General features: G+C 41.2%; 1 protein-coding gene across 1 annotated transcript in view; it reads left to right on the top strand.

Moving 5' to 3' along the window:
* Positions 1–14,382, top strand: part of LOC137632419 (uncharacterized) — a 342,058-nt gene that overhangs the window by 236,609 nt on the left and 91,067 nt on the right. Inside the window, 2 exon segments of the mRNA XM_068364351.1 lie at positions 3,828–3,947; positions 5,104–5,269. Coding sequence (XP_068220452.1) covers positions 3,828–3,947; positions 5,104–5,269 — 286 coding nt within the window.

The raw sequence follows: 14,382 nt of genomic DNA, 5'->3' as shown, positions 1-14,382 counted from the left end.
AAAGTATGTTCACAGAAACTCTAAAAGAATTTAATCCGTATCATATAAAAGACTTAAGTGTTCAAGGTTAAGGTTCCTTATGCAGTCAACTCTAGTTATCAGCAATTAATTAGATTATGAAAATAGCCGCGAGTATCAAAATTGGTACGATCGTCCTGCTAACTTTAAGACTTCCCATCTCTGGGAAACATTTTGTATGGCCTTTATCTTCTGGCACTGATTCTCTATCATAATTTTAGGGCCACCTCTTTTTTCTTTGTTTTTGAAGTTGAGGTTTATTGGAATTATTTTTTCTTGCTTTCCTTCTTGGAAGTTGAATTAGTCCTGGTGTAACTGCCATTGTTTTTTCAAGTCTGCACAGGTGTATGTCTTGTCTCAGTATGAATTAATGATTACACAGTTTGGTTTGAAGGTGCCATAGTTACTCTGCTGGTATGTGGAATGGAACCTAAGAGAGTAAACTTCTTGGAAACAGATGATGGATCTTGGGTATCCAGTTACTCTTTGGTTGTCCTTGGAATATTACAGTTCAGAAAGGTTGCTGCAGTGCCTTAGCCTGAGAGGCTTAATATTGTTTCCATAACCAAGAATGTAATCCAGAGAGGTTTTACTTGTTTAATTACACTACAGTTAGTCCAGTATTCTGCTCTCCTTTCCCTTTCTCCTTGTGTCACATACTGAGGCCAAAATTGTGATTTGAATAAATGTTTTGAGGACTATTATTCCCCAACAGTTCTAATGAAGGAATCTGTTTAGTTCCTGGATAATCATATAAAAGATTCCAGTTATAAAAGACAATTAACTTGTAGTTTAGGGGAAACTCCAGGGAAGACTGTGCTGGTTAATTATAGTACGAGTGAAGTTGCTATTGCCACTTTGGCTAATACTAAGCTTTCTGAGGTTGGCAGTAATTAGCTTTTTACTTATTATTTTGTAATGTAAAGAGGCCAGTGAGCCTTTAATAATGGCAGTGATCCCATCCTAACCCGCCCTGTTCTGAATCTTATGCTAAGTCATTAAGTTATGCCTAGTAGTGCTTTAGAACCAGTCAATAAGGGATCTGTTGATACACAGCTCATTATGGAATCAATAGCCTCTTCTTGAGCCTTGTTCTATCGAATTACTTCATTTCCTTCTATTGCTAGAACTTGCATTTCTGTGGTCTGATCAGTTTTATATGACCAACAGACTCCAAAATAGAAGACCAGGTTGTGATTCTGAAGTAAGCGCTTGTAAGCAACCATTTTAAACATTTCTAGAAATATGTGGCATATCAGAGGTACTTGTGGAATGAGAAATGCAGATTTTAAATAATCACTTAAAACCTTTGGCTAAAGCTGAGATTGGTTGCACCATGTTTCAAATACCATTAGGGATCAGCCTGATGTAGGCTTGGCCACTAGCTCACCCTGAATTGTCCCTAGCTATGTTAATGTGGGTGCTAGTACCTCAGCTGTCATAACTGAGTCCCTTACTTATTGGAGGTACAAAAGTTAACATTAGTAGTAAATAAAAGGGAATGACTGAAGATTTCAATTTGAAAGATTCTCCAGAAATAAATCCTGAAGGTGAAGATAATAATGAGGAAGAGGTCAACACGGTTGAGGTATCTCTTGTTCAGTCTTTAAGAAAACTTATTGCAGAAATATATCCATATAGGTCAACTGAGGTGAGTTCTGATAATCATTATTCTACCATGTCGTCTAATGTTACTACTGTACTTCTGAGACGACTTATACTTTGTAGTTTTATATTCTTTTCCTAGATAAAGTGAATGAATTGTTGTCACAAGCCTACTAATTCTTCTTCCCACTTGTTGTTAAAAAATTTTCTCCAATAAAAGCATTCCTTAATTCATAAAACAAATGACTTTCCTAATTATGTTATAGCCCCTGAACAAGCTACTGTAGTTATGTTTAATCCAATATTAACAAAAGGAACTCCTTCAATGGAATAAATAATTGCTTATTGGCAATATAATTGGCCAAGTTTTATTTTTGCAGAATCTATAGTAGGTGCTATTTTGGTTCTTATGGAAGAAAAGCTTGCAGTTCATGTGGATCTTAATCTTAGATTATTAAACCTTTTTAAATAGAAAAATTTCAGGTGGAGCTCTGGAGCCTTCTGCAATGTTTGTAGGTTTTGTTGTTAAGGTAGGGAACAACTGCGCTCCTCTAGGGTTGGAACAATGTGTAGAAACTCTGTTAACTTTTATAATGGCCCCCATATTAGCTCAAAATAGGATTGATAATTTAGTAGCTCATTGGGTCTCCATGCTCTGAAGTCTGTCTCACGCAGACGACCTTATTCTCCTAATTGTTCCATGGCTGCTTCTTTTCAAGGTTCTTTTCCTGTAACTCCAAGGGAGTCTTCTTGAAATGATGATAAAACACTTGGGATTTCACTCTAACAAAAGATCCAGCCAAAGTGCCAACAAGACTCATCGATCCTATAAAAGAACACAATGATGGTCCTTTCCGAAAGGTCTTGGTAGGAGGTAGCCTTTCTCATTTCCATCAGGTTTTGGAAAGCTTTGCCTTGATCCGTGGGTCTTATCCATGGTAAGAGAGAGGTATTAGTTTTTTTTTGTCTTACAATCCATCTTTATCAAAGGAAGCCTTTCCCTTTCTGAGTTGCTAGGGCCTAAAGGGTGAGGGATGGAGACCAGTTTTAGATATCACGATTCTATACATACAGTATTTCCATTCTCAGAAAGTTTCTGATGGAAACTCCATCAACAGTTCTGAGATCAGTAAGAAAGGAGATTGGATGTTTTCAATAACATGACAAACACTAGCTTTCACATTCGTATTCATCCGGAATTAGTGAAACTCGTTTGGTTATGAACGAATCGAAGACATATCTGATCAAGTACCTATGTTTCGATTGATAGATGCCGCCTCAAATTTTCACCAGAATTATGGCTCCCATCTCAAAATGGCCAAGATTTCAGGGTATCAGAGTTCTCTTTTACCTGAATGACTCGACAATTTTAACGCATTTTATGCTGTATAGACTACAGCATTATTACGTTTCATGTATCAGCTCAATCACCTTGAATAATATCCATTAATTAGTGCTGTTCTACACCTCATCCTATGGTGCCGATTCTTCTTGGTGGGATTTAATGATACGTTTCTATTGTTAAGATACATTTAATCCATTAGTCTTACATTACTACGCAGCTCTGAGTGTCTGCTGACTCTTAAGTGAGTACATCGACGTAAACAAACTCTTGTATAAAAAAATACGAAAATAATAAATGAACATCACTCTCAAAAGACTGGATCCTACTGCAACGTAAAAGTAAGAAGAATCGCATCCTATTTTTGAGGCAATTAATAAATGATTATATCCTTCATAACATACGCTATTACAATTATACTTGATGTTTAAACATGTTCTATCAATGCAATACTATGCAACATTAATTTTTAATACACATAGCGCATATGGTATCACAGTACAAATACATAACACATTTTTAGAAAGAATTCAGGTTTAACAGCTTTGGCTACTCAGGTTATGATGCCAGATAATATCTAATAATCAATCAACCTTGTCAGTAAGCAGAAGTCTCTTCTAGTTTCAACTCAATGGACTATATTTGTGGATGATAAGAAAGTAACAACAGTTCCTTTTCAGGTTTTTCCATCAGAAAAGAGGCTTTAGTCTTTCCTTAATTTTTTTCCAGAAATGTTAAAAATGTCCAATCTAGACACCAAATTAGTACCAAAATAATAGATTTTATGGTTAAAATTCCATTTTCAGCATTTAAAGCTTTTTTCATTGCTTTTAATATTTTATGCCTTTTTTTTCTACCGCAGACTCCACTTTCTGCCATTATCATTGACGGAGCCATGTCAAGTGTATCCAGAGGATTTACTCAAACTGCTTATCTTAATCCTCAAGGGCTGTCAATTGATCCTGATTACCCTACCGACAAGGTGAGATATTATTTTTGTAAGAAAAACATGGTATTCATACATAATACATACTGTAATAACCATGGGTAGAAAGAGAATCATGAAATTTTTTTAAATAAACAAGAAGTTACTAATGCAAATATTTTGTAAGAATAATGCTGCAATGATTAAATACCATGTAATCATCAGCAACCAAAACCACCATGGTTATTCTATATAAGTTAGTTTTTAAACTAACATTAATTATTTTAGTACTAATATGAATTTCATTTGCTATTCATTCTTGAAATAAAATAATTGGCCAAATAGAAATAAAGATAAAACAAAAACTTTACAAAGACTCATGTAAACTCTTTGTTTCCAAAGTGAAGATGGGGTGGGTTATAAAGAGCTTGTGCAAACAAGGCCTTATCCCCAACCAATGCCAACTTGGTTTCTATTGAATAACATCTTATCCCTTTTACCCTCAGGCTATTTGGAAATTTCCAACCCTTAACCCCCAGGGGTTATTTTTTTTTTCAAGCACATTTTGCAGTATATTTTTTTTAAATTGGTCTAACAGCCTTAATTTTCATCATAGAAAGGTCAGGTTGGTCTCATTCTCTTGGAAAATGCCTGAAGTTTCTCAAAACATTATCAAAAATATGCAAAAAAAAATTTAATTAGCAGTTTTTTGCAAGGACGTACCTGTACGTCCATGGGGGTAAAAGGATGAGTTTTGTGAAACGTACCAGTACGTCCTTTGGTGGTAAAAGGGTTAAATTGACAATTTGATAGAATGAACATTGATATAATTTTGAAATATAAGCAGTCTTATGCCTACAAACATAAACTTTTCCAAAGACAGCAGCAAAAAGCTGTTTAGATTTTTTTCAGGACCTTTGGTGTTTAGTGGTTGCTGGAAGTCTGTTAACTAATTAATGCAAATTGAAATAGAAATGATCCTAATATTTATTTCCCTTAGAAATTATCTAAATTTGGAAGGACACTATGAGCAGCTTTGAGGGATTTGTAACTATAATGATGTCAATAAATGTCAATACAGGAAAACTTTTAAGAACTGTTTTCATTACTTTTGGTTTTTACAATTACAAATGAATTTTTCTTTTGGTTCATGTTATTATTAAGTATGATGAAACCTCAATCTTAATATTTTTTTTTCATTTCTCCTTGACAGAATTTCAATGTGTCTTGGTGGTGTCATCAGATAGAGCCAAATCTAGAGACTCTAGAAAGAGATAGTTTAGGTAATCTTGTTCAGTATAACAACCAAAGTATACCGCCCCCTCTTGAAGCTATAAAAGCAGAATTGACTGGTGGTGGATGCTATGGTAAAGGTCCAGGTAAGGCATTACTTTTTAATAGAGTACATGGGCTCAATAGTGTTGTTTTATTCCTGGGAAAATTGAACTAGCAGCTTGATGATCTCATTTAAACCAAATCTGAAAGAATCATAAAGAAATATTTAGAAAAAGAGAACATGAGAGAGGAAGAGTAGGTTGAACTGTAAAAGAATGATATAGAAGAAAATAAGAATCAGTGAGACAGATCCTTGTGAAGACTGCTTTAAAGGTTGTTCAATGTGGGAAATGAACTGAGCAGTGCTTTGATTGCAGATTCCTATTGGGTAAATATGGAAAATTATGGTCTTATGAATATTATAGGATATGGCTGATTGGGAAGGGAAACTTTTCCATTGCCTAAAATGCCACATCGATCTTAAAATTCCAGAGAAACCATATGTAGTTTTTTTATTTAGCGAATTGGGGTCCTTTTCATTGGGTGGCATTTAGATCCTTTAATTTTTCAATATTGAACTTACCCGGTGATCATATAGCTGTCAGCTCTGCTGCCCGACAGAAAAACCTAAGGACGAAATACGCCAGCGATCGCTATACAGGGGGGGGTGTACATCAACAGCGCCATCTGTCTAGCAGGTACTCAAGTACTCCATGTCAACACAGAACCAATTTTCTCTCTGTCGTGCCACCGGCAAGACCTACTAAATACGCTGTTGTTTTCTGGACTGATTTTCACGTTATTTGGTGAAGTATTCATTTCTGGTTATTAGCTATCGCTGTGCAGAAGTTATCTTCAATACTTCCTTGCATTCTTTTATTGGATTTTGGATTATTTGTTGACGACTTGGATAGATTTTGAATTCCCCCCTTTGACTAATTCAAGATGTCTGACCCTTCTCAAGTCCCCAAGTACAGGAAGTGTAGCGCTAGGGACTGTTCAAGGCGTCTTCCGAAGGCCTCTATCGATCCGCACACCATTTGTTCCAATTGTAGGGGTAAAGCCTGTCAATTGGAAGATCGATGTGAGGAATGCGTTGGGCTTTCGGAATTCGATTTTCAAGAATTCCTGAAATATGCACGTAGGCTAGAGAAGGATAGAATCAGGAGGAGTTCGTCTCGCTCAGTTGATTTTTCCTCTCCCCATGCCCCACAACCTATTCCTTCCCCTGTAGTGGTTGCACCCGACCCCCCTGCTAGCTCTCATCAACCTTCGATGGCAGATATGATGCGTGCCATCCAGGCTCTGGGTGAGAGAGTCGAGTCATTGGCGAATGACCGCAATCAACTCATGGCTGACGTCAAGGAGTTGAAAGGTAAGAGTGCAGTGGGAAGTGAAGTGAGTGTTTGTGCAGTGAATAGTGTCAGTGTTACGCATGAGGGTGCGTCTGTTCGTGCCTGTCGTCCTCCTAGTCCGGGACCTCTTGCAAGCTCCCAAGCCCAGGGGAGAAGCAATGTCGTACGACCAAAGGGTTCGACAGGCTTTAATCAGCGGACAGACGTTCCCTCCGTGGTTTCGGACGTATCTTGCCTAGATCGTTCCACCCACAAGAAGACGAGTGAGCCCGTTCATTCCTCGTCTGCGGAAGAGGTTTCACGCCAGAAACGATGGACCAAGGTCTCACGGCCTCTTAAACGCAAGGTCCCTTCTGAGCAAGTCCAACGGCCCAGGTGTAGCCACTGGGTCAGTTCGGACTCGCTGCAGTCCTCCGACGACTGCACACCTCCTAAGAGAGGCAAAGTGGTACCGCAACAGGCAGTAACTCCGTCTGTTGCCGCACCAGCTGCTGTAGACCCTAAGTGGTCTTTGCTGCAGTCTATGCAGACTCAGTTAGCTTCCTTTATGCAGGAGTATCGTGCGGAGAAGGTTGACGCTGCACCCGTTAGCCTACAACCAACCACGGTTGTGCGCCCAGCAGACGCTGAGGCTGCCTGCTCCCACACTCCAGCTGTGAGAGCTCCCCCACCCATGCGCAGTCGACCCTGCCAGACGCATGTTGACGTTCACCGACGCACGGAACCCTCCGTTGACGTTCGTGTGCTACCACAACAACAGGAGGGTGGAGTTAAGTTGCCGTGTTTTGACGCGGTGCGTCAGCCTCCGCAACCCACGGTGGTCTCCGCTATCCGACCACAGTCAGGAGTAGACGCTTTGCGCCCCCACTCAGCTATGGTTGTTGCCAGTTCTCAGACGGACCAACAGTTGCATGACGTTGGGTCCAGTGCAGCCACGCATGCACCCGTGCTGCCGGACTCAGCCGTCCAGCTTTTACCTACTCCTTTGCCGCTTCCTCCTCAACATTCAGACGATGGACTCTCTGATGATGACGAAGCTGCTCATCTTGACGACCAACACTCGGACATCGACGAACCCAAGACCACGCCTCCCTCCTTAGACTTTAGGAAAGTTCTTGCGCTGTTCAAGGATTTATATCCGGATCAGTTTGTGTCTGCAGCACCACGCTCGCCTCCCTCTGAGTTCGCTTTAGGCATACAGTCAGCAGCACCTGCCTTTACGAAGCTCGTACTCGCTCGCTCGTCCAAGAGAGCTTTAAGGGTACTGGGAGACTGGTTGCAGTCCAAAAAGCAACTTGGGAAGACAACCTTCATGTTTCCCCCGGCCAAGCTTGCTTCCAGATCTAGCGTCTGGTATGCCACGGGAGAAGTTCTCGGCTTGGGAGTTCCTGCCTCTGCCCAGGGCGACTTCTCAAGTCTGGTAGACTCTCCCCTCAGGCTGGCTATGAGACGCTCCAAGATTTGCTGGACTCCTTCGGATATGGACCATCTTATGAAAGGAGTTTTCCGTGCATTCGAAGTCTTTAACTTCTTGGACTGGTGTTTGGGAGCGTTGAGCAGGAAGACCTCCCCTTCTGATAAGGAAACTTCCATGCTCATTATGTCCTGCATGGACAAAGCCATACGGGATGGTTCTAGTGAGCTTGCGGCTTCTTTCGTGTCCGGGGTCCTCAAGAAGCGGGATCACCTTTGCTCCTTCTTGTCAGCTGGAGTCACCCCATGTCAAAAGTCGGAACTTATGTTTGCTCCGCTCTCGAAGTGTCTCTTCCCTGAAGAGTTGATCAAGGAGATTGCCGCCTCCTTGATCCAGAAAGACACTCATGACCTGGTGGCGTCATCCGCACGCAAAGCCACCCCTTTGCCCTCCGTGCCTAGACCCAGGATGGACACTCCAGCGTCAAGGTTCATTCCGCCCTTTCGTGGCAGAGCCTCCAGCAGAGGAGGTGCTCGTGCCGAAAGTCAACGTGGGAGCAAGAAGAAGGGTTCCAAGTCCTCTAGAGGCAGAGTCTGACTGCCACCTTCTTCAGACAGCAGTGGGAGCCAGGCTCAAGAACTACTGGCAGGCCTGGGAGAACAGGGGCGCAGACGCACAGTCTGTGAAGTTACTCAGAGAGGGGTACAGGATTCCATTCTTGCGCAAGCCCCCTCTAGCAACAACTCCCATCGACCTCTCTCCCAGGTACAGAGAGGAGGACAAGAGACTAGCTTTACAGCAAGAGGTGTCTCTCTTACTACAAAAGGGAGCGGTAGTCATAGTCCGGGACCATCAATCCCCGGGCTTCTACAACCGTCTCTTCTTAGTGGCGAAGAAGACAGGAGGGTGGAGACCGGTGCTAGACGTCAGTACTCTGAATGTCTTTGTCACAAAGCAGACGTTCACCATGGAGACGACAAAGTCGGTTCTAGCATCGGTCAGGAAGGAAGACTGGATGGTCTCGTTAGACCTAAAGGACGCTTACTTTCACGTCCCCATCCACCCAGATTCCCAACCTTTTCTAAGGTTCGTTTTCGGGAAGGTTGTATACCAGTTCCAAGCCCTGTGCTTTGGCCTAAGCACGGCACCTCTAGTTTTTACCAAACTGATGAGGAATATTGCCAAATTTCTGCATTTAGCAGACATCAGAGCCTCCCTCTATTTGGACGACTGGCTTTTAAGAGCTGCGTCAAGTCGTCGCTGTCTGGAGAATCTAAAGTGGACTCTGGATCTGACCAAGGAATTGGGTCTCCTGGTCAATATGGAAAAGTCCCAACTCGTCCCATCCCAAACTATAGTATACCTAGGAATGGAGATTCAGAGTCAAGCTTTTCGGGCTTTTCCGTCGGCCCCCAGAATCAGTCAAGCCCAAGAATGCATCCAGAACATGCTGAAGAAGGACCGATGTTCAGTCAGACAGTGGATGAGTCTGATAGGGACGCTTTCATCACTGGACCAGTTCATCGCGTTAGGGAGACTCCACCTCCGACCCCTTCAATTTCACCTAGCTGTTCACTGGAGAAAGGACAAGACGCTAGAAGCGGTCTCGGTTCCTATTTCCGAGAAGATGAAGTCTTCACTGACTTGGTGGAAGAACAACATTCTCCTCAGGGAGGGTCTGCCACTGGCTGTTCAGACCCCCGACCACCTTCTCTTCTCGGACGCATCGGACACGGGCTGGGGTGCGACATTGGACGGTCGGGAATGCTCGGGCACGTGGAATGCGGATCAAAGAACGTTGCACATCAACTGCAAGGAGCTACTGGCAGTTCATCTGGCCTTGAGAAGCTTCAAGTCCCTCCTTCTAGGCAAAGTGGTGGAGGTGAACTCCGACAACACCACAGCCTTGGCGTACATCTCCAAGCAAGGAGGGACTCATTCGATGACGTTGTACGAGATCACAAGGGACCTCCTCACCTGGTCAAGAGATCGAAACATATCCCTAGTAACGAGGTTCATTCAAGGCGACATGAATGTCATGGCAGACCGCCTCAGCCGGAAGGGTCAAATCATCCCAACAGAGTGGACCCTTCACAAGAATGTTTGCAACAGACTATGGGCCTTGTGGGGTCAGCCTACCATAGATCTGTTCGCAACCTCGATGACCAAGAGGCTCCCAATTTATTGCTCACCGATTCCGGACCCAGCAGCAGTTCACATAGATGCCTTTCTTCTGGATTGGTCCCATCTAGACCTTTATGCGTTCCCCCCGTTCAAGATTGTCAACAGAGTACTGCAGAAGTTCGCCTCTCACGAAGGGACAAGGTTGACGTTGGTTGCTCCCCTCTGGCCCGCGAGAGAATGGTTCACCGAGGTACTGCAATGGCTAGTAGACGTTCCCAGAACACTTCCTCTAAGAGTGGACCTTCTGCGTCAGCCGCATGTAAAGAAGGTACACCCAAGCCTCCACGCTCTTCGTCTGACTGCCTTCAGACTATCGAAAGACTCTCGAGAGCTAGAGGCTTTTCGAAGGAGGCAGCCAGAGCGATTGCTAGAGCAAGGAGGACATCCACTCTCAAAGTCTACCAGTCGAAGTGGGAAGTCTTCCGAAGCTGGTGCAAGTCGAAATCAGTATCCTCAACCAGTACCTCTGTAACTCAGATAGCTGACTTCCTTTTATACCTAAGGAAGGAAAGATCCCTTTCAGCTCCCACGATCAAAGGTTACAGAAGCATGTTGGCAGCAGTCTTCCGTCACAGAGGCTTAGATCTTTCCAACAACAAAGATCTACAGGACCTCCTTAAGTCTTTTGAGACCTCGAAGGAGCGTCGGTTGGCCACACCAGGTTGGAACTTAGACGTGGTACTAAGGTTCCTTATGTCAGCAAGGTTCGAACCACTTCAATCAGCCTCTTTTAAAGATCTCACTTTGAAGACTCTTTTCCTCGTCTGCTTAGCAACAGCTAAAAGAGTCAGTGAGATACACGCCTTCAGCAGGAACATTGGATTTACATCTGAAACGGCTACATGTTCCTTACAGCTTGGTTTTTTAGCTAAAAACGAACTTCCTTCTCGTCCTTGGCCCAAATCGTTCGATATTCCAAGCCTTGCTAATTTGGTTGGAAATGAACAAGAAAGAGTACTATGCCCTGTAAGAGCTCTTAAGTACTATTTGAGATGTACTAAGCCATTACGTGGACAGTCAGAAGCTTTATGGTGCGCCATTAAGAAACCTTCTTTACCTATGTCGAAGAATGCAGTTTCTTATTATATCAGACTTTTGATTCGAGAAGCTCATTCCCATCTGAATGAGGAGGACCATGCTTTGCTGAAGGTAAGGACACATGAAGTTAGAGCTGTCGCAACTTCAGTGGCCTTCAAACAAAACAGATCTCTGCAGAGTGTAATGGATGCAACCTATTGGAGAAGCAAGTCAGTGTTCGCATCATTTTACCTTAAAGATGTCCAGTCTCTTTACGAGAACTGCTACACCCTGGGACCATTCGTAGCAGCGAGTGCAGTAGTGGGTGAGGGCTCAACCACTACATTCCCCTAATCCCATAACCTTTTTAATCTTTCTCTTGAAATGTTTTTTATTGTTGTTTTTTGGGTTGTCCGGAAGGCTAAGAAGCCTTTCGCATCCTGGTTGATTTGGCGGGTGGTCAAATTCTTTCTTGAGAAGCGCCTAGATTAGAGGTTTTGATGAGGTCCTTTAGTATGGGTTGCAACCCTTCATACTTCAGCTCCTAGGAGTCGCTCAGCATCCTATGAGGATCGCGAGGCTCAGTAAGGAAGACGTACTTAAAAAGGCAGAGTAATTGTTCAAGTCGACTTCCTTACCAGGTACTTATTAATTTTATGTTTGTTATTTTGGATAACTGCTAAAATGAAATACGAAATACTTAGCTCTTAATGTTAACATATATGCTGGTCTCTACCCACCCCCCTGGGTGTGAATCAGCTATATGATCACCGGGTAAGTTTAATATTGAAAAATGTTATTTTCATTAGTAAAATAAATTTTTGAATATACTTACCCGGTGATCATAAATTAAAGGACCCACCCTTCCTCCCCAATAGAGACCCAGTGGGCCGAGGAGAAAATTGGTTCTGTGTTGACATGGAGTACTTGAGTACCTGCTTGACAGATGGCGCTGTTGATGTACACCCCCACCTGTATAGCGATCGCTGGCGTATTTCGTCCTTAGGTTTTTCTGTCGGGCAGCAGAGCTGACAGCTATATGATCACCGGGTAAGTATATTCAAAAATTTATTTTACTAATGAAAATAACATATTTCAAACTTTTTTGCAAATTGTTTTTGTTTTATGCAACTTCTAGAACAGTGCTTATATAATTGCAATCATAGATTTTTATTAGTGCCCTGATTGACACAAGTTAGGAATAAGTTCATAATTGGGAGTTGTTGTCTGTAGGTATTGTACATATGCATGAAGTGCGTGTTTTGAGAGAACTACACTGCAACTTGCAGATTATGGTCAAGTAGTATGTTATCTGCTTAGCAACCCCTTGTTTTCAGTTCTACACTTTGTGATAAAAAAAATGGTTATATTAATTGGCTGTTTTGATTATTGTGTATTTAAGTACATTTTGTTATTATGCGAGCTATTTACTTTATATTGGTGCTCACTTATATATGTATGGTAAATGTGTCCTCTATTTAGAGATTTATGGAAAGGTCACACTTATGCTCTTATGTAGCTCAAGCTTGAAGGTAAAACAGAAGTGAAAAAAAAAAATAAACTTTTACCAAAGGTAGCAGTAGACCCTTCCAAGAAAAAAGTTGCAGAATTCCAAAAGCGCAACAAAGTAGGAGAAATATGTACTAAATCCATAATCCTTAGTTTTTTTTATTTTTATGCAGTTAATATGAAACTTGGTTTTTATTCCTGAGTGTTGTAAGGTTACATAAGAGCTGTAGGAGGTGAATCAAATAGGAGAGTTTCTCTTACTTGCACGGTACTTTTGAATGAGAAAAAAAACAAGGATTTTATGACATAATACATCATTTAACTTCCTTTTGAGAAACATTTTTATATGGTTATATACTGTATTTTGGACTGGAATTTGTAGTGGTATGGAATTTATTGAGTAATGCTACACGATGCGACATGAAAATTACTGAAAGACATAATTGTTTGCCAAGAAATTGTTTTTTAATCAAGAATTATTTGAACATTGAAGCCCATCACTAATAATATGGCCCATTTTGTATCAGACAAAATTTACGACACACTAAATTTGCTAGGCATAAAAAGGAAACATCATACATGAAGATAGAGTAGTTTTAATACAAGAACTGGGTTTATATGGCATTAAGGATAATGTTTATTCTCCAAGGACTCTCCTGCTAAAGACAAAATCATGGAATCCAATACAGCATAAAATTAAAAAAAAATTTAATTTCCATGCTCCAGGGCCAGTGTACCAACCTGTAAAACAGGCTCTATTGAATATGTCACAGCCCCTCCAATGCAGAAATTTGTCTGTCCACCAATGACAGGTCATCACAGAGAACCAATATTGGAGACAATACTACCTTGGTGCTAGTTGTTGCCCAGTCACCATCTTTCAATTTTTTATCATTAGGGAAACATTGATTCCATGTACTCTTATATGAAATTCTTTTCATCAATATCAAGTTGAGTACAGTTTTAGTTCTGATTTGGTTATTCACTATTCTTATTGATATTTTTAACATAGTAGAGGTGTTATTTTTACTTCATCCTCTCTTTATAACTCAAATGTTCTTTTAATTACATTAGCATATTTGCTAGTTTAGTTTTATAATTTTAGAGGATAACACAAGGCAAGCATTTGCTCTTTTGTAAGGTACTGTCTCAGAAGCAGTTCTTTGTCGTAGGCCCTTATTACTGACAATTTCTACATCTTAGTACCACTTAGAGAGAGTATTGTGCATTGTGTGTTATGTTAAATTTAGTTTTCTTGTATTATCTTATGGAAATGAAAGGTTCAGATTTTCCTTTTGGTCTTACATTTTTCATACTAATGCGTTTTGTGAACATAGATACTTTTATTTGATGCTTAGTGTAACACATGCAGTGAGTGAGTTACCTAGTGACCTTAATTCTGTGTTTACTTGTTAGGTTTATTCTTACTAAGACCGAATAGATGAATTATAATTACATTACAGCATATCAATGGCCTTTAGTGTTTAGTCATCATACTAATATTATTGAAGCCACCAGTTTCCCAACTAATAAAAACAAAAGTATTTCTACCTTACTCTCTCTCCCATCTGTGTTTAAGACTGTGCTTCAGACTGTTTACTGTTCGTGTGTTCACCTAGGTAGCATCTTGTGCCCATTCGCAAGGGATACATCTGTTGATGTATCTTGATAATTAGCCGATCCTGACCTCTTCCATGAGGCAGTTGCTATAGGATTGAGATCAGCTTCTTGCCTTTTG

The sequence above is a fragment of the Palaemon carinicauda genome, chromosome 41 (assembly GCF_036898095.1).
Source record: "Palaemon carinicauda isolate YSFRI2023 chromosome 41, ASM3689809v2, whole genome shotgun sequence".
NCBI lineage: Eukaryota > Metazoa > Arthropoda > Malacostraca > Decapoda > Palaemonidae > Palaemon > Palaemon carinicauda.
This window is presented reverse-complemented; position numbering and strand designations above follow the sequence as displayed.